This window comes from Hemicordylus capensis, chromosome 4 (genome assembly GCF_027244095.1).
Source record: "Hemicordylus capensis ecotype Gifberg chromosome 4, rHemCap1.1.pri, whole genome shotgun sequence".
Lineage (NCBI taxonomy): Eukaryota > Metazoa > Chordata > Lepidosauria > Squamata > Cordylidae > Hemicordylus > Hemicordylus capensis.
This window is the reverse complement of record NC_069660.1, coordinates 267,316,147-267,340,362: the sequence shown is the minus strand read 5'-3', so window position 1 is coordinate 267,340,362 and position 24,216 is coordinate 267,316,147. Positions and strand designations below refer to the sequence as shown.

Here is a 24,216-nt window from a genome sequence, read left to right as displayed (position 1 = left end):
AGAGAGGAAAAAGCAGAAAAGGGTTTGGTTGGATGGAGTGACAGGAAGGGGAGTGAAGGACTGCAGAGGTGGTAATGGGTTATTTAAGGCTAGGATGTGAGACTGAATGTTCTTGTGCCTCTGGAAAGGTGCCAGTAACACAAGGAGGTATCCTGACCTGTGAGGAGAAGGAAGTGAGTGGCTAAAACCCCCTTCTCCAGATTCTGATACTCTGATAAGAGTGAAGTCCTCTCCAAATATTGGAGCTTGACAGGTGGTTTAGAGATGTAAACTTTTCTTTTTTGAGCAAGGTACTTGAGTGGATGCTTAAGTATGTCCCTATTCCTAGCAGTTGTGAATGAAACAGTTTATCTTGACCCATATCAATCAGGGTTCCGACTTGGCTTTGTGAAAGAGATTGCCTTGGTTGGTTATCTATTCCAGAAGCTATGCCATGGGGAATTGTGTCTTCATGGGTTCTGCTGGACCTCTCAGTGGCTTTTCATACCATCAACCATAGTATCCTCCGGGACCACCTGTCTGAGCTGAAATTGATAGCATGGTATTGTGGTGGTTCCAGTTCTACCCAGGGTAGGACTGGTATTGAAATTTTGGAAAGTGAAATTCAAAAGTTAATATTATGTTTCCTCCGTGTGCGAGAAACATATGATAATTTCCAAGGGAAATCATCCAAATGTCTATAAGACAAGGTTGATTTTCACTTTTACTGTTTTAATTGTTTGCTGCTTATTTTTGTAATGTTTATTTTGTTGGAAACTGCCCTGAATGTGAGCATAGATAGAAGGAGAGAATGCAAAAAACCTTTAATAAATAAATATACTTAGTACAGTATTTATATCACATCTTTCCCCCACTGCTCAAAGTATTTCACAAACACTCGGTCAGATCCAGAGAAGGGTTTGTGTGGGCATAACAGTATTTTTGCTTGCACAGGGTTTGTGCGCATTCCACCAATTCTGCTTCCATCAGTAGCACCCTGCTCCATATTACACATATTCCCAAACGTCCCCAGCCCTTAGTATTGAGTTTTTTTGTGCGGGTGGGGAGCGACTGCACTGGAGTTTGAAAGGTAGAGAAGATGGTGGAAAATCTTATTCTACAAGTAGCATCCTGTTCATGATACTCTGCAACGAACCCATTATCTTTGTAACCATCACAAAAACTATGTACGGTACTTTAACATTATTTCCCCTATTTTACCAGTGGCTAACAGAAGCAGAGAGATAGTGGTTTACCTAGATGACCATTCAGCTGATGGCTGAACTTATTTGAACTTAGATTTTTCAGTTTGCAGCTTATACTCTTAACACTATGCCAGCTATTTTAATGCCTTGTCCCAATTACCTTTGGAAATGCCGCACGGTTTACTTTTAGTGAAATCAACATTTTGTTCTAGCTCATAGTGCCCTTTGCCTGCCCACCAAGGTTATATGATATATTGTCAGCTAGGAAATCAATTCCACGTAATCTTAAAGAACTTTGCTTATAAAACCACATGCTTGTCCATAACAAAATGTAACTAAACAAAGAGGAAGGGGAAGTTATGAATACAAGACTGATAGTTATAGAGGTAATTGATTAACCCTTCCATTTGAAAAACATTTAAGAATTAGTTTCCAACTTATTATTTTATATTAGGCAATCAGTTCATGTGCAGTCCAATCTTGTGCATATTTACTCAAAAGTTAATCCCACTTAATTATGTAACTATGCATTACTGCAGAAAAACTGTGGTGTCCTATAGTTACAAGGGGTGGCCATCCTGCCCCACCCCCACCCCCCAGTAATGTACCAGGAAAAGAATGCAACATCATGACATTGCTTCCTGTCCTTGTGCATTCTAAGGTGGTACAGTGGAGGGAAAGAGGGCATTTTGAAATGCTGCATTTTTTTTCTGCAGTATCTGGCGCTTTCCTAAAGGTAAGCCCCACCCTTACCCTCCAATCCATTTCGATACCATACCAATACAATTTGGTATGGTATTAAACCTACTCTTGATAGAGGAATTTTTCTCTGGAATAATTTCTGGAGAAAAATGCTCCTATAGGGTTTGCATCACCTCAGACCTGCTTATCAGTTCGATGCAATACACAGCCCTAATAAATGAGTGCCAGCCACTTGTATCTCTCTGCAAAGAACACACAAACACACACACACACACACACACACACTTTTTTCTCATCATGAATCACTTTCTCCCTCCCTTCTTTCAGAGTATTAGGTTCTTTTCTTTTCTTCATAAAAATCACACACTCTTGTCTGTGTCTTGCCTTTTCCATGCTGTTTTTGTTCTTTTCCTTAAAAAGTATACATTTTAAAAAACGTATTTGAATTTTTGCCATTTTTCCAGAGAGACTCCTATGATATCTTCACAATATAGTCACATTAACACTCAATAGCTTTGTTCTTCACCCTAATAAATGTTCTTGACTAATATTGGAGATGTGGTCTTAACATTTTATTCAGACAGTCCAATAACTCACTATAATTAAGAGGTAAAATCCCAAATTATCTACTTACAATTGGCACCACCCCTGACATTCCTAATTAAGTGTTCATGGAATTGCAATCTTAATATTTATTCATGGCTGAAACTTTACCTACTAATGTATGAAGAATCTATACAACTAGAGCTGATAAAATTAGATCATATTAAGCAAGTAAACTCATTATTACATTAAAATGGAAACAGGGTAGCTGACATTTGAGGGACAGAGCATATTAATAAAAGATTTTGCAATTAGGAACATTGCCGCTTTGATAATAAATATAAATTTTAAGAGTTTATCCCTCTAGGGAACAATTAGAAAATATACCCAGTAAGCAAGATTTTGATGAAAACAGCTTGTAGGTTCATAGCCCTAAATGTATGCTGAATACTAATTCTGCTAAAAGTTCTTTAAATAACTAGTTAATAAATAATTCATTTATTGCCCAACTTCCCTGGAGTGTTTCCAAAATCCTTAGCTTAACTACAAAAGGTAATTTAGGCTATTGGTCAAGTTACATGTCTGGACACTTGCATTAGATTCATAACTGGTATATGGGTGGGTAGTCTACAAAATTCTGTGTTAGATAATGTGCGGAATCAGATCTGTAGGACAAGTGTCATTACAAAGGTGAAGACTTAAAAAATACTACATATTATATATCCAATCCAACTCTACTAACAGGTGGCTCTAGATGCAGATGTATATTCTCAAGTGCATTGAAAAATGTGGCCAGCTAGTTCAACAGGACTTAGCTAACCATTGCAATGTACAGTAGATAAGAACATAGGAACTTGCCATATACTGAGTCAGACCATTGTTCCATCTAACTCAGTATTTATTTATTTATTTAACATATTTATATAATGCCCCTAACTTATGTCTCTGGGCAGTTTACCATAAAAACAATACAAATTAAAATAAAATTAAAACATGTAAACATTTAAACAATGTTAAATTTAACGCAATGTTAACAACTGTTAAAATCTGTAAATCTAATTAAAAGCCTTTGTGAACAAATGTGTCTTAACTATCTTTTTAAAAGGTAGAGACATTTTTGTTCACCCAGGCCTTTTAAATTTGGGTTTTTAAATTTGGATTTTCAGATTAGATCTGATTTTTAACTAATATTAAAATGCGTTTTTAATGTATGTGAGCTGCCCAGGAGGGGTTTGCATGGAACTGATTCCATGCACACACAGGAGGTGGGCAAGGGCTCCTTTAAGGCATGGGGAGGGTGCTCTTACCTCCTCTGCTCCGCTTCCCCTCTGGTGCTCCTGTAAAAACCGCTGGTGTGGTGGTGACTGTATTCTCTCTTGCCACCTCAGTTAATGTAATACTGGAAGTGACCGGCATGCTGGTGCCACTTCCAGTAGGTATGTGCACGAACCGGTCTGGGGCCCATTCTAAGGGCCTCCGGGCCCGTCTGGACCTGGGGCCGGTTCAGCAATTCAGTGCTGGGGGGGTGGAGCTTTAAGGGTGGGGGAGGGTGTACTTACCCCTCCCACCGCTTTCCCCCCTCCAGCACTCCTGGTTTTGTAAGCATTTGGGGCGGCAGGGTACCTTCCTGCCGCCCCTTCCCCTGTTCCTTGTCAAAAGGCTTCAAAAGCCTCACTGCGCGTGCGCACATCACACACGCACGTCACATCCTGCTTCGTGGGCATGCGCAACGCATGGATAAGATACGCGCAGTGAGGCTTTTGAAGCCTTTTGATGAGGAACAGGGGAAGGGGCAGCAGGAAAGTACCCTGCCACACCAAATGCTTACAAAACCGAGAGCACTGGAGGGGGAAAAATGGCGAGGGGGTAAGTACACCTTACCCCTCCCTTAAAGAGCCCCCCTCCCCAGTGCTGGACCATGGAGGTGCAGTTCCGTGCACACCACTAACTTCCAGTATTATGCTGGCAAGAGGGAATACAGCCACCTGCGCTAGCAATTTTTACAGCAGCGCCAGAGGGGGAAGTACAGCGGGGGAGGTAAGAGCACCCTCCTCACGCCTTAAGGGAGCTCCCACCCCCGTGTTCGAACCGGTTCAAATGTGGGGGTTCCGAACCAGTTCAGCATTCTAGGAATAGAATGTTGATGTGTTCAAAGACACAGAGATATGCATGAGACTGAGAGTAAAGCCAGTTTTCCATTTTTCCTAAATACTAGAATTCCTAGAATGCCGAACAGGTTTGTGCACATGCCTGCTGCCGAGAACAATTTGTTATGGGGCAGCTAACAAATATAGTTTGTTTGTTTGTTTGTTTGTTTGTTATAAATTGTCAGAGATGGACAACTTCAATTATTTCGACAGTATTGTCTACACAGACTAGCAGTGGTTTCTCCAAGCTTACAGGCAGGAGTCTCTTTCAGCCCTATCTGGAAATGCCAGGGAAGACTTTTTCAACACAAGGATGAATTTTCCTTGCTGTGTCAAGGTAAATGTCTAATTTCAAGCTTGAATAATATTTTTCTACAGGCAAATGGGTTAGTGGCTAACTTTTTTTCCCCTTATACAAACACAATGAAGCCATATGCGACAAATATTTATATACCACTTTTCAACAAAAGTCCCCAAAGCAGTTTACATATAAATAAACAAACAATATAACATTATTCTGGAACTGCAGCCCCAGATTTAAAACTCTCGTGAGCTTGGGCTAAAATCTCTTAGCCATCATTATCTTTTGCTGGATTATGCTCATAGTATTTTACTTATCTCCTTTTTTTCTACTGTATTTAGAATATGAGATAAATTTTCAATAATAATCTCCATAGCTGGAAATTGTTAAAATATATGTTGTATAAAATTTTGAAAAATATCCCAAATTACTGACACTAGTCTGCACATGCCATTCAGTGTCCAAACAGACTGAAATGAACAATTAATATATTTATTAAAGTTCACATCAGACTGTACAGGTGGACCTCATTATCCGCATATTTGCGTATCCACGGTCGGGAAAAAGACACCTGACCTTGGTATACACGGAAAAACACACCAAAAAAAACCCCATGCCAACCTCGCATATCTGTGGGTCAGAGATGACTGGAAATGACCGTGGAGGTTATTAACGGCCGCTATTTTGTTTGTCAGAGTCACGAGATGGCTCCTGTCTTAAAAACAAAAGCAAAAAATTGTGATTTTCAGTTGATTTTTGGCCAAAGTTAGGGCATTCCAGGGGCACAGTACAATTTGGGGGGAGCAGCAAAGCACGGTAAGAAGCTCCCCTCAAGTTTCCCCCTGAAATTCAGCCAATTTTAGATAATTTTGAGGTATTTTCTGCTGACCAGGAACCTAACCCCCATTAATACATTGATATAATGCCTCAATATTCAGTTTCCATATTCACAGTACAACTGCGTAACAGAACCCCCGCGAATATCCAAGTTCTCCTGTAGTGGAACAGAATGTTCAGGTATATATGCATGATCAATATATGAACTTTCACACTAAAATGATTTGATTTCCTGCAAAATGTTGATGTGTTCAAAGACACAGAGATATGCATGAGACTGAGAGTAAAGCCAGTTTTCCATTTTTCCTAAATACTAATTGGAGGAAAAGAAGTGTGTGTGTGTGTGTGTGTGTGTGTGTGTGTGTGTGTGTTACTTACCTTGTGCAAAGAGGACTGGGTAAATTTTGAAACCACCACCATTCTTCAGCCTTTGAGGAAGCTGTTCAAAGTTGGAATCATCAAGATGAAAGTAAATTTTCAAGGCTTGCCGACTTCCTTCTGCTTGATATGTAATTGGCATATCTAAAACGAATTTCAAATTACAATTTTATCAAAGGCCAGCACCCAGGCAAGATTTGCTTTACTATGAAGACTAGGGATGTGTGCGGAACCAGTTCCATACATTCCTGGAAGGGCGGGGGTGTTCTTTAAGAATCACGTTGGCCATTGATGTCGTAACACTGACTGGGGCTGCAGGGAGGCATGCTGCAGCCTCGCATGCCTGCTTTCTGTGAGAGCGCTGGCAGGGGGAAGTAGTAGGGGGGGCTGGCTTGTAGGCAATGCCTCGCCTGCCCCTTAAAGAACCCCCCACCCTCTGAACCGGCTTAAATGCCAGTTGACGGAACCGGTTTGGCACTCCTAGAACGGAGCACCGAATGGTTCTGTACACATCCCTAATGAAGACTTCAGAATAGGGGTGTGCAATTTGGGTTTTCGGGTGATTCGGCTCGGACCCGAACCGAATCACCCCTGTTCTGTTTTGTGCCCGAATCTGGGTCACCCGAATCACCCTTGATTCGGTTCGGATTTAATCCAAATCCGAATCGATTCGGTGGGGTAAAAAGGGGCCCAGGGGCAATATTTTTGGGTGGGGTGGTAGTGCCCAATGGGTAGAGTCTACCACCCCAATTTCAGGGGGATTGGGCAAAGTCCTGATTTTTGGTGAATTTTTGAAGTTTTAGTGACTTTGGGGCAGTTTGGGGGCATAGCATGGGATATGGGCAAAAGGAGTGGGGTGGGGTGGTAGTGCCTAATGGGTTCAGGCTACCACCCCAATTTCAGGAGGATTGGGCAAAGGGCTGATTTTTGGTAAATTTCTGAAAATTTCAGGTCTTTGGGGCAGATTGGGGCAGAAAGTGGGGCCTGGGGCAGAATAGTGGGGTGGGGTGGTAGTGCCTAATGAGTGGAGGCTACCACCCCAATTTCAGGGGGTTTGGACAAAGGGCTGATTTTTTGAGAATTTTTGAAGTTTTAGTGACTTTGGGGCAGTTTGGGGGCAGAAAGTGGATCTGCCCCAAAAGAGTGGGGTGGGGTGGTAGTGCCTAATGGGTGGAGGCTACCACCCCAATTTCAGGGGGATTGGGCAGAGGCCTGATTTTTTGGGAATATTTGAAGTTTGGGTGTCTTTGGGGCAGATTGGGGGCAGAAAGTGGATCTGCCCCAAAGGAGTGGGGTGGGCTGGTAGATAGTGCCTAATGGGTGGAGGCTACCACCCATCCCCAATTTAAGAGTGATTGGGCAGAGGGGTGAATTTTGGTGAATTTATTTTTATGAGGTTTGTCTTCATAAGGTGAAGTGTGCTAAATTGATTACTTCCTCATATTATTCATAGTAATAGAGAGTGTGAAAAAGTAAAAGTGGGGTCATGAGAGTTGTCTAATTGAAAAAAAATCTCATTTGCTATGATACAATGAGAATTCACACCTCAGAAGAATAATATGAGGAAGTAATCAATTTAGCACACTTCACCTTCTGCCCCCAATCTGCCCCAAAGACACCCAAACTTCAAATATTCCCAAAAAATCAGGCCTCTGCCCAATCCCCCTGAAATTGGGGTGGTAGCCTCCACCCATTAGGCACTACCACCCCACCCCACTCTTTTGGGGCAGATCCACTTTCTGCCCCCAAACTGCCCCAAAGTCACTAAAACTTCAAAAATTCTCAAAAAATCACCCCTTTGTCCAAACCCCCTGAAATTGGGGTGGTAGCCTCCACCCATTAGGCACTACCACCCCACCCCACTATTGTGCCCCAATCTGCCCCAAAGACCTGAAAATTTCAGAAATTTACCAAAAATCAGCCCTTTGCCCAATCCCCCTGAAATTGGGGTGGTAGCCTGCACCCATTAGGCACTACCACCCCACCCCACTCCTTTTGCCCATATCCCATGCTATGTCCCCGAACTGCCCCAAAGTCACTAAAACTTCAAAAATTCGCCAAAAATCAACCATGAACCGAATCACCCGAATTTTTCGGGTCCGAAATTTGGGTGATTCGGCTCGTGCCCGAAAAATATCGGGGGACATCGGGGGTGATTCGGTTCGGCCCCGAATCAGCCGAAATTGTTCATTTCAGGCACAGATCGTTCTGTGCCCGAAATTTTTTGCACATCCCTACTTCAGAATAGTATAGCAAGGCAAAAATAAAATAACATCTGTAATCACAAAGACTGATCCCAGCACACTGAGCTTTATAAAGTCCGGTCCTCAGAGCGAGTTCCTCAGTTTGAGCAATTTATTGCTAATGTGAGGATTCTAACTACACTCCTGTTCTCCTTTCCAGACTGTTGCCTCGGGTCATGCCCCCACCTGACTCTGAACTCACAGGTGCTTCTGACCTCTTTAGAAGTTTCTATTACTCCCTCACATCTTGTCCAAGCCTCCATTGCTCCCTCAGGTCTTGATGCTTTGCTGGTTCTGATGCTGCACCTGATCTCCTTTTGCCCACTCCAGAGACTTAGCCTTCTTTCTGGTTGTGACTCTACATCTGCTCCTGGCCATCAGAGCCTGTTCTGCATTCTCTGGAACTTAACTTTGCCTCTTTGGGACAATGTCCCTGATTCCAGCTCCAAGGATTTCATGAATGATGTACGGTGTAAGTTGGCTTCCTCAGCACTTGGAATATGACAGCCTGGAGCCTCACAACTCTTCCATGGTAGAGCTATAAAAACGTCTTGGACTAGCAGGCTTCTCTGCCTGCTAGATTCCCTTCAGACCCTGCTCCCAGAGGAATCAAATCTTCTGCTCCTCACATTCTCTTTGCTGTCTGTGCTTCTACAATTATCATAATTAGTACAGTGGCCTGCTATTCAAGTGGCATAAGGCAGGCACCTCAGGTGGAAGTGGTGGATTGTCCACTGCAACCTGGTTGCCACTGGTCATCTGACCTAGCCCGATAGCCCTCAAATCTCACCAGCAGCAGTGCACATGTGCCAGCAGCCACAATCACCGCAGTCATCCACCTCCTCCCTCCCCCTTGCTCATCCTGCCTTGCAAAAGCATCAGAAGATATCTATGAATCACTATCTGCTGCTCCATTCCTCACCCTCAGCATTTTAAAAAGGCAGAGCAGGACAAGGAACAGGAGTGGCAGCAACAGTAGCTGGTACTGCCACTGCCATCACCACCACCAGGTAAAATAAGATCTGGCAGAGAGGGAAAATCACCATGGACATTTGGAGAGGGAGTTTGGTGAGGAATCAGTGCAGAGAAGATGGGGAGGCACTGGTGTATAGCATGCTCCATATGCCACAGGGGTTGGAAGTAGAATCTCTCCATGCCATCTTGGGCACCAAGGCTTGGATCAGACCTGATAATTAGTATTAAAATTGCTGTGCACATAACACTGCACAATTCTTCAATTAAAAGAAAAAAAGAAAAGAAAGTTAGGCAATAATGGACTCATGAAAAGAGATGATGAGGAAATGTGTGAGCCACAGTACGCTGCCAATCACACAACAGTGACAACACTGGTTATGTTGCATCTTCATGGAGCCTTAAAAATGCAATGATATTTATCCCAAATAGTGTATAATTCCTTATAGTTTTGTATGGCAATAGACCACAAATGAGAAAATAATTAGCTGCTGCACATTTATATTATTCCACAATTTGAAGTAGCAATAGAGGCACAAATATACTTTGCAATACTCACTTGCAATCAGAGGCTCTTGTTCAGATTGTTTAAAGTAAAATGTTACTTTTTCCAGGTCAAACAATGCAACCAATGTGTCTTCTAGCATAGCTTGTTCATCAGTCTAGGGAGGAAAAAAACCTTGAGTCCAGTAATCAGTCTAAATTGAAGTATATGATTATTAACATTAACTGCAGATGGTCACATCCTGTTTCACTGAAGCAGCAGTTAACCCAATTAACTTTCATGAATAACTGAAGATAGATTTGTTTCTATTGAGTTTCCACTCCATCTTCTGCTGTCAGAATAAGATTATTAGAAATGATGAAATATGTTGCCTAGTCTGTCATGCTGGCTGTAGCATTTAATCACATGGAATTGTAACTGTTGCTCATGCAGATGAGTACATTCAAATGTTGCACAAAAAGCTAAGCTTAAATATTTAAAATGATGTTTTGTGTTACATTAGCAGAACTTTGAAAATATATCTCTGTGTATTACTATGGCTTATAAAATAAATTATAGTCTTCTCACTATAACCCCGGCTAACTTGGCAAAGAGGCACCTTTTAACGTGGTGATTCTCTTTTATTTAGCAGGGGGAGAGTAACTGGCTGGCCCTATCCACCCCCAACACAGTAACTCCAGTGACTGTTGCTGGTGTCTATCTTATGTTTCTTTTTAGATTGTGAGCCCTTTGGGGACAGGGATCCATCTTATTCATTTATTATTTCTCTGTGTAAACTGCCCTGAGCCATTTTTGGAAGGGTATAGAAACTGAATGAATGAATGAATGAATGAATGAATACTATTGTCTGCTACTTTACTGAATCTTTGCTAGGAAGGGAAGCATTCACCTAAAATGATGCTTTGCCAGAAAGTAAAAATTTATAGCAACTACAACAGAAATCAAAGTAATTGATTCCGAGTAATTATATTTTCTGATATCTTCCCTACTTTATTAGCACATCAAGCAGACAAATATAAATTTACTACATACTGCATATTCTGGTAGAAAGGCTGTATCGGCACAAAAGCCGAATCATTGAAAAATGGCTGAAATTTTTAAAAAATCACATCTGAAACACCGCATTGGTGTAAAGGCTGCAGCTAAAGCACCTTTGGTGGTTGTGGGGGAGCATGTGGCCAAAATGCCCCCCCCCCCGCAAAGCACAAACAGCACTCCGTGGGAAATGGAAAGTGGGGGGAATGCAAACCCAAGACCAGGAAGACCCAACTGCACTGTCGTCGCTCCTCTTCTGCCTCCGTTCCTTCCAGGCGCTCTCAACCATGGGGAGCTTATTTTTGGTCAGAGGGTCCTGCTGAGCTGCCACTGCACCTCCTTTCCTTGCCCCTTAATTATGGCATAAAGGCCGCATCGGTGTAAAGGCCGCAGGCATCTTAAAGTAACTTTTAAAAACATATGCTCTGCAGCCTTTCTTCCAGAAAATATGATAGTTAGTAGCTCTTCAAAACCAGAAACTTTAAATAAATGAACAAAAGTACAAAGCCCATGATACATGTAATATTCATAGACATTTTTGGTGGGTTTTTTTCCAAGTGAAAAATTAAACACAGAGTAATCATGATACTGGAGAGGCCAAAGTAGCATCTAATCCGGTACTATGTTTCTAACGGTGGTCAGAAAAATGACCATTCAAAGCTCACAAAGAGTGAGAAGGATCCCTCATTGCGTTATCTCTACTCCTAGATAATTCACCACCAGTTCCAGCTCAAAATGCATAAAAGAGAATTCATTTGCTTTCCCCTGGAACATTATGTTCCATTTTTATTCTTACTCAAAGATGTCCACTTAATTCTTTACCAACTCTTATCCCAGATGATGCAAAGGTTGTGGCCCCCTCAGTTCTGGAATGTCCTTTCAGAAGAGCTTTGCTATGCTCCCTCCCTTAGGGGTTTTTTTTTTTAAAGATCTTAAAATTTACTTGTTTAGAGAGGGTTTTAATGCCTTTTACCACAGTCTTGTTAGTTCTTACTTTTAAATGGGTATGTTTCAATTGATTTTATTCTACATTGTGTTTTATTTGTTTTACTATTTTAAATTTTATATAACTTTTATTGTTTTACTGTTGTGAGTCACCCAAGCAGTATTTTACTAGAAGGACCAGGATATAGATAAATAGGTAGTAGGGAACTGTGCCTGCAGTTATTATTATTATTAATTCGATTTCTATACCGCCCTTCCAAAAATGGCTCAGGGCGGTTTACAAAGAGAAACAACAAACAAATAAGATGTTCGAACAAAGTTCGAAGCCTGGTTCAAGCACTATTAGTGAAATTTAAAAGGAGGCTTTTAAGAAAGCCGAGAGCAGCTCCTTACCTGCTCTCCATCACCCCTTCCAGCTTTCTTCTGGTCCCAAAAAGCCCCACACAGCCTCAGCATGCACATGGCATCCACACATGCACGGGCGCCATCTGCATGGTCAGCATGTTGTTGCTGACCACACAAATGATGACCACACATGTGTGGCTGCCATATGCATGCTGACAGTGTGCTGGGCTTTCTGGGACAGGTGCCACCCTAGCAGGAAGCTGGAAAGGTGGTGGAGAGCAGGCAAGGCCCTGCTCTCAATTTTCTTAAAAGTCCCCTTTTAAAATTTCACTAAAAGTGCTCAAAATGCACCTCAAATCGTAGGTAATAGGTAGGTAGACTAGGCACAATTTAGCCAGTGGTCTACATCCCATCCCATTTGAGGATCTGATCTCTCAAGCTGTGTTCAGACGTTACAGAAAGTAGGAAGACCGTACTTGCATAAAGCATTTCTCAGTACACGCTTGGGAGCCCTATGCTGACATGTTCTGAAATCCCACCCACCCCCCTCTGTTCTCTGCTCTTACAGCATTTATCTGAAGAGGTAAATGCTGTACTCTTGGAGAGTTCCTTCCTATGATGTGGAATGCTGGGGCACCATAGTGTTCTAATCACAGTAAAAATTTTACCACAAGTACAGTGATGTTTTTCCCCAGACAGAGTGGAGAGTGGGGTTAGGGCTTCAGAGTATGTCAGTACAGGGGCAGGGCTTCCAAGCATGCTCTTGATTCTGTACACAAATGGAGGGACTGGCCTAGGTAATTTTGGAGTCCCCCCCCCCATGAAAATTTTAACATGTAGGCTCTTGAAGGCACGGACAACACCACCCAGGATTTCGGCCCTGAAGTCCAGTGGTAAGAGCACCTCTAGGCAAAATTACAGACAGGGCCTAGAGACAGGAGGAGCTGAGCAATTGGCAAGATGGCACTGGGCCAGCAAGGGAGATTTCAAGAGCCTGGGATTGTGGACTTGGGAGCCCAGGGAGCATACGATTGCTATGTCTAGAGTCTAAAGTGTGACAGGGGTATGCTGCCACTTGTGGCTTCTGCTTTGAAACCTGACAAATCTTTAAAAGGCAACAAGGGCCAAAAAGGAGAGTGCTGCAAATTTCACACCACGGAACAGCCAGTTCTAAAGCTCTAGACTTTCAGTATAAACTAACTCTTATTCATTTAAAGTAAAAATGATGTATAGAAATATGATAAATATGATACATAGGTATAGAAATATGATATAAATAAATAAATAAATAAAATGAAAGTACATCAGATTACTGAAATAGTTTTACTACTGGTTCAATTTATCAGTGTTTTAGAGAGAAGATTTGCACAGGGCAATCTGAATTAAAATTCAGCAACAAATTGGACTTCTTTTTGGCAGAGGTAAATTTCATTTGCTTTTGATTGAGGGGAGAAAAAAAACATGACACAGAATGAAGTAGACACTGCACAGGAATTCTTACCAGGTTAGGTGACAACAATGACTGGATGTGAAGGAGGACACCTGCATTGGATATCTGTTCCAGCCACCTTCTGCTAGCCTCTTGGGTTTCCATTTCACACTCCTTGCTACTGTCAAACATCTGATTTAAGGCAGCCATTAGTTGCTCTGAAAAAGCACAAACAGTGGCCACTAGACTCTGGCAGAAGACCATGTCTCGCCTGAGCTGTATCTCACTATCTGTGAAGGGCAGAACAAAGGAGAAAAACAAATAAAACAAAATAAATTGACTATAAAGGAAATGTGCAACAAATTATACCTGCACTTTAAGCAGCAGTGCTGTGTACTCAAGCAAAATCAGCACAAGCCTTATTGTGAAGGAAACCAAAGCAGCTGCCTTAGGGAATGCATTATCAGGGGCTGCAGGTGGCAGTGGCAGTGGCAGCAGCACTGCTATCACCCCCTGGCTTGTTGGGGTAAAATCCCCAACTTTTACCTGGTACCACCTGGTGGCAATCGGATGCACCCAACCACTCTTCCAATTCCTTCCACACTGGTTTGAAATGGAGAGAAGGGACAGAGCAGAAGAGGAAGTGAAGGAGAGGAGAGTGGAGCCACTTTTCAAATCCAGCAGAGGAGGAGGAGGAGGAGGAGGCTGGGAGCATCAGATTGCTGCCTTGTGCCAGCAGATAAGGAGATAGCATTTGGTGCCCCTTCTCAAGCGCTGAAGATATGCCCCCAGGCAAAATTTATTTATTATTATTATTTTTTTTTATACTGCCTGATATGTACATCTCTAGGCAGTATATAAAATTTAAAATATTTAAAAATCGACACAGATTAAAATACATGAGATACAATAAAAAGAATAGCATAAACCAGTTATTAAAACAAATTATTAAAATTAATTCTAGTTAAAAGCTTGCAAGAACAGGAGAATCTTGAAAACAAACAGGGAAGGAGATGCTCTTATTTCAGAAGGGAGCATATTCCAAAGCCCTGGGGCAGCAACAGAGTAAGCCTGGTCCTGGGTCGCCACCAAACGAGCTAGTGGCAACCATAACTGGGCCTCTCCAGTAGATCATAACAGAGAGGAGGGTTCATGACAAAGGAGGTGCTCTCTTAAATAGCCTGGACCCAAGCCATCAGCCATCATATGGACCAAAATGACATATTATAGATAAAAATTGCTACCAAGAGCTATGTAATGTGTGGACAGCAATATATAACCAGTTATGTTAGGCACTATGACCACTTAATCGATTGTGATCAAATCAACAGATGAATTAAGTTATCTTAAGTTAAGCTTCTGTTCCATTTCAAATTCCGGCAAAAAGATTCTAATCAGCTGTGAATAGCCTGTTTAATGTTTTAATTTACATGCATCCATGCATTTCTATCCTTCCCCCCCCGCCCCCAATTTAGGTCTACAATTGGCCTACTTGCCTCTATATATTCAATGATTATTTACCTATTATATACACTGTATAGCAAAGCCAATAAGGGTGTGCACGATCCTGTTTGGAGGCCCTTTTACAGGCCTATGAACAGGTTCAAGAACCAGGCGTTCGAAGATTGAAGGTGGCAGGGTGTTGCACTTTAAGGGTGGGGGAGAGTGCACGCTCACACCCACCGGGTGCGATGTGTGCACGCTTGCACCCATTGGGCGCATGCACACCAGCTACTTTCGGCCACTTCCAGCCAAAGAGCAAACAGGGCAGCAGCTAAGTACGCTGCTGCCCCGCAGGACTTGAGGAAAAGTGGGCGCCGGCAGGAGGAAAGCGGACAGAGGAGTAAGTGCACCCTCCCCCGCCCATAAGATGCAACATCCCACCGCCATCGAGCCACCTGGTGTGGGCCCGTGCACATCCCTAAAGCCAATCACATTTTGTAGAACTACTGATATTTATCAATTTACAAATTGGTTCATTCCACGAGTAATTCCTAAAATTGATAAAATTCAAAGTCATTTCATGAATCACTCCAATAATGAATATTTAACTTACTGTGCAGGTCCATTTGGGACCAGTCCACACAGTACTTTATTGCCTACATAGAGTTGTCTGGGGAACACAGGTACAAAAACACAAACGGAAATGTCAGCGAAAACTGGACGGTATAATGGCTACTTCATTTCTATCCTTCATTTTCTTCAGTGTTTAATGAGTGTTCCTTGTGTTCATGATCATGTTAACAGGAGTATTTTTGGGAAGACAATCAACCGCTCCAAACAAAAGCATTTTTAATGGCTATATTAAAATTACCTGAATATTCAAGGAGTGCCCAAAGGATCCTTGCTTTCACCTCTGAAAAAAACAAAAACAAAATAGAGAAACTTGAAGGGAGAAAGGCTTGTTTGGCCTCTCATCTGACTTTTGCTTTTTAAAAAATTATTATTCCACCTTCCTATCAGAAAGGCACTCAAGGCAATATGCAAGAAAATACAAAAAGAAGTAATTCTAAGTAGAACTAATGGAGCCTACTTTCCACTTCTTGTAACATCCAAGTCACATTGAGAGCTTAGGGAAAAAATCCATTTGATAGAAGTAGTCTTGAAAATTGGATTTGTTTGTCCACTATGTTTGTCTCCCAATACAGTTTAAAGTTAAAGGAGAAGTGCTTATTAGATGTATAACTGCCATCTGTTTTCTTGATGGGGGATTGTAATGAAAAAATTCAGTTGCTATTTTTTTTAACCAATTCTGTATTTTAACCTTGTCTTGTAAGCAGCTTTTAGCTCCTTTTGTGATAAAAAGGGGGACAAAACAATAACTTGTTTCATTAACAAGAAATCAAACAAACAAACTTCATAGCTCTAACTGTAACCTGGGGAGACCAGTGCCAAAGCCCAGTTCTTAAGCTACAGAACTTAAGGGGTCCCCCCTGGAATCTCTACTGGGACCAGTGCTCTTTAATTCATTCATTAAATTAAGGTTAATTTAGTTAAGGTAAGCAGTGAAGTGGACGAATTTGTAGTTGACACTAATCTATTTAGTGTAGTGAAATCCACAACGGTTTGGAAGGAGCACCAAAAGGATCTCTCCAAAATGGGTGAGTGGGCAACAAAATGGCAAATGTGGTTCAATGCAAGCAAGTGTAAAGTGATGCATATTGGGGCAAAAACCCTCAACTTCATATATGCACTGAATGGGCTCTGAGCTGTTGGTGACTGACCAGGAGACAGAGCTTGGGGTCATGGTGGACAGCTCATTGCAAGTGTTGACTCAGGGGGCAGCAGCTGTGGAAAAGGTAAATGCCATACAAGGGATCATTAGAAAGGGAACTGAGAATAAAAATGCCAATATTATCATGGCCTTATACACATTTATGGTATGGCCACATTAGGAGCACTGTGTACAGTTCTGGACACTGTTTCTTAAGAAGGACATTGTGGAACTGGAAAAGGTGAAGAGAGTAACCAAGACGAGCAGGGGCCTGGAGCACCTTCCTTATGAAGCAAAGCTACAGCATCTGGGGCTTTTTAGTCTGGAAAAGAGGCAACTACAAGAAGACATGATAGGAGTTGATAAAATTATGAACACACACACACCCCACCGCAACACTAGAACTACAGGTCATCCCATGAAACTGTTCAACAGGAAATTTAGGACCAAAAAAAGGAAGTAGTTTTTCACACCGCGCATAATTAATCTGTGGAATTCTTTGCCACAGGATGTGGCTTGAATGGCTTTAAAAGGGGCTTGGACAAATTCATGGAGGACAGGTCTATTGATGGCTACTAATCTGATGGCTATAGGCCATCTCTAGCCTCAGAGGCAAGATGCCTCTAAATACCAGTTGCAGGGGAGCAATAGCAGAAGATTGGCCATGCCCTCATCTCTTGCCTGTGGGCTTCTCAAAAGCAGCTGGTGGGCCACCATGGGAAACAAGATGCTGGACTAGATAGACCTTGGGCCTGATCCAGCTGGGCTGTTATTATGCATGTCCTAAGAGTCCTCCCATCCACTAGTTTCCTGGAATTGCCCAGGATGAAATCCTCTAGGGTTGCTGCTGCTGTAGCTCATTAGCTCTCAGGAGATGGGTAGCCAACAAAGAATCAGACTCCACAGTGACTCCTAGGGCTGGCCAATGGGATAAGGCTGCTGCATTCACTCCCCCTCAGCCAATACATTTCTTCATCCCCAGAGATCCCCTGTACTGCTAGATACAATCTCCTGAAGAACAAGAGAAGCACACACACACACACAGCCCTTGCATGAGGTGGTTGTGGCCAGAGGCGTAACTATAGGGGGGGCAGGGGGGGCACGTGCCCCGGGCGCCATCTTTTCTGGTCACATGGGGGGCGCCGCCATGACCAATTTTTTTTTTAAAAATTAATTTTTTAAAAAATTTTTTTGTTAATACAAATGTTTCCTGCTCAGTGCAGCAGCGCTGCAGCAGTCAAGGGAGCGCGTCAGTGCCCCCTTCCCCACGAGCGGTCCCTTCCGTGCCGCCTGCGCCCCCCCTCCCCATTGCTTTGCTGGTGCCTGGTGGCCAGTCAGTGGCCTGGCTTGGCGGCGGGCGCTTGTGAGGAAAAACCTAAGTATAAAGTAGTATGTTGGGGGCGGGCGACAGGGGGGCACAGTGGGGGGGCGCCATTTCAGTGCTTGCCCCGGGCGCCGTTTTCCCTAGTTACGCCTCTGGTTGTGGCGGGGCAGAAGAGTTGTTTTGACTCCTGTTATTTTTCTGTAAGGGTAGGGGTTTTCTTCCATGAGTAGAGGCCTGGTATTAACATTCCCAATAGAGCCACTGACAAAGGAAAAGTAACATAGGTAAGTAAGCTTTGTTTAATGTAATAATTTGTAGAAAATTGCTTTGGTTTTCTTCTCGAGCAACATTTTGTAATCTACAGCTGAAAATCCCATGAGGTTTAAAAACATCTCTTTATAAAGCACAGCTCACATTCTTTTGCAGTTATCTGAAATTAAGCAGATTGATCATGGAATATCATGCAAATTAAATACAATTCATCTGGCTTAAAAAGCAGATAATTTAAAACTTGGACTGAGGCCATCTACAGCTGACGTTAATTCCCACATTGATACACCTGATGAAACACTCAGCTGCCTCTGCAACAGAACCTATTATTTTTCCTCTTTATGGTTTTGGAGCTCAACAGAGAAAATGAGATTAACAGATTTCAATGGAATCTGCACTCACTTGGCACTACAGGGACCTAACTTCCTAATCACTTTAGGGAAGGCAGTGATGACTTCCATTTCTGAACAGAGGCCTGGTATCACTCTTTAGCAATATAAGACGGCTTTTATTGATTCTTTCAGATAGACAAGCTGCGCTTACACAGTTCTTCTGAAATTGCATTATTCCCCACATGTCTTTACACGCTCAAACTCTATCTTAGAAGCACAACAAAACTACTACTTATAGATTAATATTTTACAGGGTTCCTTCCCATTACTGACCTTCAACAAATTTTCGGATGTTTTGTGCAAGATTTTGGACACTGCTGGGAAGATTCCAAGGGTCTTGCTTGATGTGAAGTCTCAGTCTCTTTGGACAGCTGAGTTTAGGTTCAATTTCCTGCTGAAATTCTAATCAAAAGCAAAATTGTTCCTATTATTTATTATACATATTTTCCCTGCCTCATGAGTTTAGTAGTATTAACATTTCAAGTGAGTTTTCCCTAACATTGTCTAGACATAGATTTTTTCAAATTTTCTTTCACCTCAGCATAATACACTTCTAAGATTCACATGTTTACTACAATTTATAACATTTTCCGGTCATCTCTTAATATAACAGCAACCAATACATGTTGAAAGAAAACATTTGACATCTCACAAAAACAGAAACCAGCCCTGAGTAGTAATCCAGATAATCCTACAAAAATTGCTAGCCTTCCTGCTTAGACATATCTATTAAACTCCCAATTCAGATGTAACAGGCAAACCATGATTTAGACTTTGTGAATGGGCTTTGCTCTCATACTCTCACTATTCCTTCATGTCCAGTTCCTTCTCTATTTCCTAGTTTGGGAAAACCAGAGAGGTCATTCACACAATCGAAAACTGTGTTCTACCCAGGTTTGGGAGCTGTGTGTACTCCCAATTTTTGATTGTGTGGAAGCAAGGTTAGAGGAAAACCTGAGTAGAAGTGATTGTGTGGAAGCAAGGTAGGAGAAAAAGCTACTCAGGATTTCCTCTAACCTTGCTTCCACACAATCACTTCTACCCAGGTTTTCCTCCTACCTTGCTTCCACACAATCAAAAATTGGGAGTACACACAGTTCCCAAACCTGGGTAGAACACAGTTTTCGATTGTGTAAATGACCTCAGAGTTTCATTCAAATCATAAGTAGAAACCATGGTTTGATCTGGATTTCCAATTTTGATGTGGAAACAAATTATAGCCATAGAACACAACCCATAGTTTTCCTGATTTACAGATTGCACTGCAGCAAACAAACCTGCTCCATCCATGAAGCAAAGTGAAGAGGGCTGCCTAGTGTGGCATCAGATCTGAGAGCAGCAGATTTGACCTTCCCAGTCTCTATCCACCTTCTCTACTACACTTTATGCTTTCTTCTGTCACCTTGTTCTTCCCTGTATCTTTTCCTTCTCTCCTCTATGCAAAACTGGGTGTGTGCTGTTGCTGTCCTGCTCTTCCCTTTCTCTCCTTTCAGTTCACTAGAAGGAGTAGAACAATGCATGTGTATGGCCATTGCTGGGTGGGAAGGGAAAGGAACAAAAAGGGGAAAAGAAGAGCAGCAGCCAGGTAGCTTGCTTGCATGTTAATTGATTCACTCCCCATCACTGCTTTGCTGTCATCAAAGGATGGTGCCGCCACCACCAATAGGAAGCTGTTGAACCACTGCAACAGAACAGTTGGAGATGGTGAGTGTATGCATATGCACATGTGTAAATGCAGATGGAGGGGAAGTGCAATGAAATGAACCATCAGAGGTTCATGCAGATTTGTGTGAGAGTTGTTCATATATAAAAAGGAGGTGGAGGTGGAGAGAGCAGAATGCTTCAAATGGAGAATTCTGGAATGAAAGAGGCACTATAGAGGTTATAATGGGCAGTTAGTAAACAGCAGGTGATTACAACAGCTGGGAAGCCTAACTACCCAAGAGAACAAAGAGAATTTCACTGAAGAAGTATAAACATAAGTTAAGAAAGGTTAGGAAAGAGTCAGATAAAATAGGAAAAACAGTATGAACTAAAGAGTTCAGTCTGGATTAGGGATGTGCAAAATGTTCCACAGTTGGAATGTTCTGTGCTTGAAAAGAGCCATTTCTAGCGTTCCCAGCTCAGAAGAGAACACCCTTCAAATGAAGGGCTTCTTCCAAGCTCAGAACAGAATGGCCCATTTCGAGTCAGCATGTTCCGAGTGCCATTTTGGAATCCAAAGTAGTGCTCTTGTGGCCTCTGTGCATGCGTGATGGCCATTTGTGTGGTGGTGCTGACCATACATTATGGCCATTTACATGTTGGTGCTGACCATGCAAAATGGCTGCACATGTGCACAGAGTCCAGAAGAGTGCCATTTTCTATTCCAAAATGGTGCTCAGAATGTTCTGAGTCGAAACAGGCCATTCTGTTGGAACTGGCTCAACTGGTTGTTCCGACAAAACGTTTCATGGATTTAGAGTTCCATTCCAAACTCGGAACGGAATGTAAAACTGTTTTGTGCACATGCCTAATCTGGATGTGTTTTTCATATGTTGTATTTCATGGGAAGTCTAACTTCAGTTGCTTGTTCAATTTCAGTACCTTAAATATTATTAGACTACATACAGTTGGCCCTCATTATCAGCGGTTTCAACAACTGCAGTTTCTTCTTTCCATGGATGGGTCTTAGAGACTTGGTTTCTTTAGCCATGGTATTAAAAATAGGCAAAATTTGCCTATCTGAGGTTTTGTGGCCGTGAAATACCCAGAAATTACTTCTGGTGTAGTTTCAGATTGCATTTTACAGTGCAGAACCATTTTGTGGCTCTTTATAAAAATCAGAGGAATTGGGGTTTGGAGGAGCAGTGCTAGAGTGCTGGATAGCAAAGTACAGTACTTTATTTCTCTTATTCCCCCGCCCCACTTTTTTAGCCCATTTTTTGTGTGTAGGAACCTAACCCCTGGATTCCCATAGGGGTAAGATTTATTTATTCAGTCTTCGTATTCACGCCTATAAGCAAGAATGGAACCCTTGCAAATAATGGGGGCCAACTGTATATTTGTTTATGCACAGTTGTTAGCAATAAACCATTTATGTTATTAACGAAATAGTAAAACTTGGTTATTTGTTTTAAACTAGTGTGGAGTTTTGGTTTGTCAAAACCCTGTGCCTAAAGCCACCCCACACTACCAAAAAGGTTACTTTGTAGTAAGGAAAGAAAGCTACAAGGAGAAAACAAAATTTTTTAAAAAATGTAGTAGTCGATAGGGAAGTACATGAACCGGTTTGGAGGTCCTTTTTATGGACCTCTGAACCGGTCTGGTGGTTCGGCGGGGGAGAGTGCACCAGCCACTTTTGGTCTGACACTGACCAGAGCAGCAAAAGGGGATGCTACCACCTTGTGCCAGCTATTTTGGACACAGCACGGGCAGGGGAAACTGGCAGTGGTGGTGGTGGTTAAGAACACCTTCCCTCCTGCTTAAAGGTAAGATTAATGTTTTAAATTTTATTGGTTGTATTTTCTTGTAAACCGCCCAGAGAACTTGCGTTTTGGGCAGTAGAAAAATATGTTGAATGAATGAATGAATGAATGAATAAACAAACAAACAAATACACACACACCGCCAAACTGGCCATCTGCCGGTTCGTGCACATCCCTAGTAGCCAAGGTGAGGCTGCATGTGGACCTGTGTTTTTTTTCCTCAAAGAGTGTCAGGATGGACGAAAGAGATATATTTTAATGGGATGGGGGAGAAAAATTTAATAGACATTTGGGGGTACTTTCATAGTAATGAAAGGGATTATACATTCTACTGCAAGCCTCACAAATCTTATTCTCAAATTGATTTTTTCCTAGTAACACCAGGTATATTAAAGAATATAGAAGTAGTAAAAAATAGGAACAATGACATATGCAGACCATACCCCAGTATCCTTCATTTGGAAATTATACAATGAAGAGAAAGGAAGGCAATGGAGATTAAATACTCATTTATTACAGGATCAGGAGACTGCAGAAGATATCAATCAAGATATTAATAACATAATTATTTAGGCTTAACTGCCAAAGTGGAGTAAAAGCTGTAAATATACAGGATGTTTTTCAAGCTTATAAATAAAAATGTCTCACTGTCCCCAAAGTGCTCACAATCAAAAAAAGAAACATAAGATAGACACCAGCAAGAGCCACTGGAGGGATGCTATGCTGGGGATGGACAGGGCCAGTTGCTCTCCCCCTGATAAAGAGAATCACCACTTTAAAACTGAGCCTGTTTGCTCAGTTAGCCGACGAGTATACAAAAGTATATTTTTCTGATCATCCAACTAAAGCTTCAGTAAAATCTTTTCTTGAGGAATTAGGGATATTCAAAATCTCACAGGAGGAAGTGAATAAAACAGAAAGCCCCATTACAATGCAGGAATAGAAAGGAACAATTTTTTAAAAACTGTAAAATAACTAGGCCCAGGCCTAGGTCTAGGTGGCCTATCTGTAGGATTTATAAGAAATTTGATGAGGTACAGACAAACCTCATTACTCATGTGGGTTCCCGTTCCTTGCCCACTGCTGTAACAAAACCGTGAGTAATAAGGCATTAATGCTTATGGGGAAAGGGGCATTACATTCCAGAATGGGGGGAAAAGGTTTAAAAATGATAAAAACAGGGTGAAGGTAGACCACATGAAAATAATGTGAACAGGGTACTCTCTTGTGCTCCCATGTACTCAGGAATGCTCCTCAAAACTGAAAAATCACGGGGAGAGGTTTTCTTTTTGGTTTTTTAAAGAAATTAGCCGAAATGAGCCACAAAATGGCTCCTCCTCACAAAATGGTGGCTGGAAGAGTCCTATAGTATCCATAGATAATAAAATGGGTGTCACTTAGACAGCTGCGAATACGTGGAACCGTGAATAGCAGTTCAGCAAATAATGAGGTTCTACTGTATTAGCACAATTATACTATCAAATAAAAAATGAATGGATGGATTAAAAAAACCAAAAACCTGGAAAGAGTCAAGGATATTTGTTATACCCAAACCAGGGACAGATCCTAAATTACCTTGTACAGCAATACTAGTAACCAGACTAGGCACAATACTAGTAAAGTATTGTGATCAAATGGGGGTTTTGACAAAGAGGAAAATGTCATTTAATAAAAAATAATTATGAATATAATAGACAAAATGCAACAGAAAAAGTTAGAGGGAGCAGTTATCTTCCTAGATGCAGAAAAAGCATTTGACAGAATTGAACCAACATATCTGGAGGAAGTATTAACTGCAGTAGGATTGAAAGGGTGTTTTTTTTTTTGTTTTTTTAAAGTAGATGGATTCAGGAAATATACCAAAACAGCTCTACTCAACTTCTTATTAATGGAACAATCTCAGATCCAATTATGTTGCATGGAGGCACTAGGCAAGGAGGCCCATTTCTACCTTTACTTTTTGCATTGGCAATAGAACCATTG

The 24,216-nt window shown here is 41.8% G+C and overlaps 1 protein-coding gene across 5 annotated transcripts in view; it reads right to left on the bottom strand.

The window, feature by feature from the left end:
• PREX2 (phosphatidylinositol-3,4,5-trisphosphate dependent Rac exchange factor 2) overlaps window positions 1-24,216 on the bottom strand; it is a 233,498-nt gene that overhangs the window by 47,769 nt on the left and 161,513 nt on the right. For 2 of the 5 annotated variants that reach the window (XM_053248942.1, XM_053248943.1), the window contains exons 30-34: window positions 19,040-19,168; window positions 15,881-15,922; window positions 13,639-13,856; window positions 9,867-9,969; window positions 6,093-6,236 (exon numbers count right to left, since the gene is read on the bottom strand). In XM_053248942.1, coding sequence (XP_053104917.1) covers window positions 6,093-6,236; window positions 9,867-9,969; window positions 13,639-13,856; window positions 15,881-15,922; window positions 19,040-19,168 — 636 coding nt within the window. Of the gene's footprint in view, window positions 1-6,092; window positions 6,237-9,866; window positions 9,970-13,638; window positions 13,857-15,877; window positions 15,923-19,039; window positions 19,169-24,216 lie in introns of those variants that run through there. The other 3 variants (XM_053248944.1, XR_008306840.1, XR_008306841.1) reach the window with 3 other exon arrangements.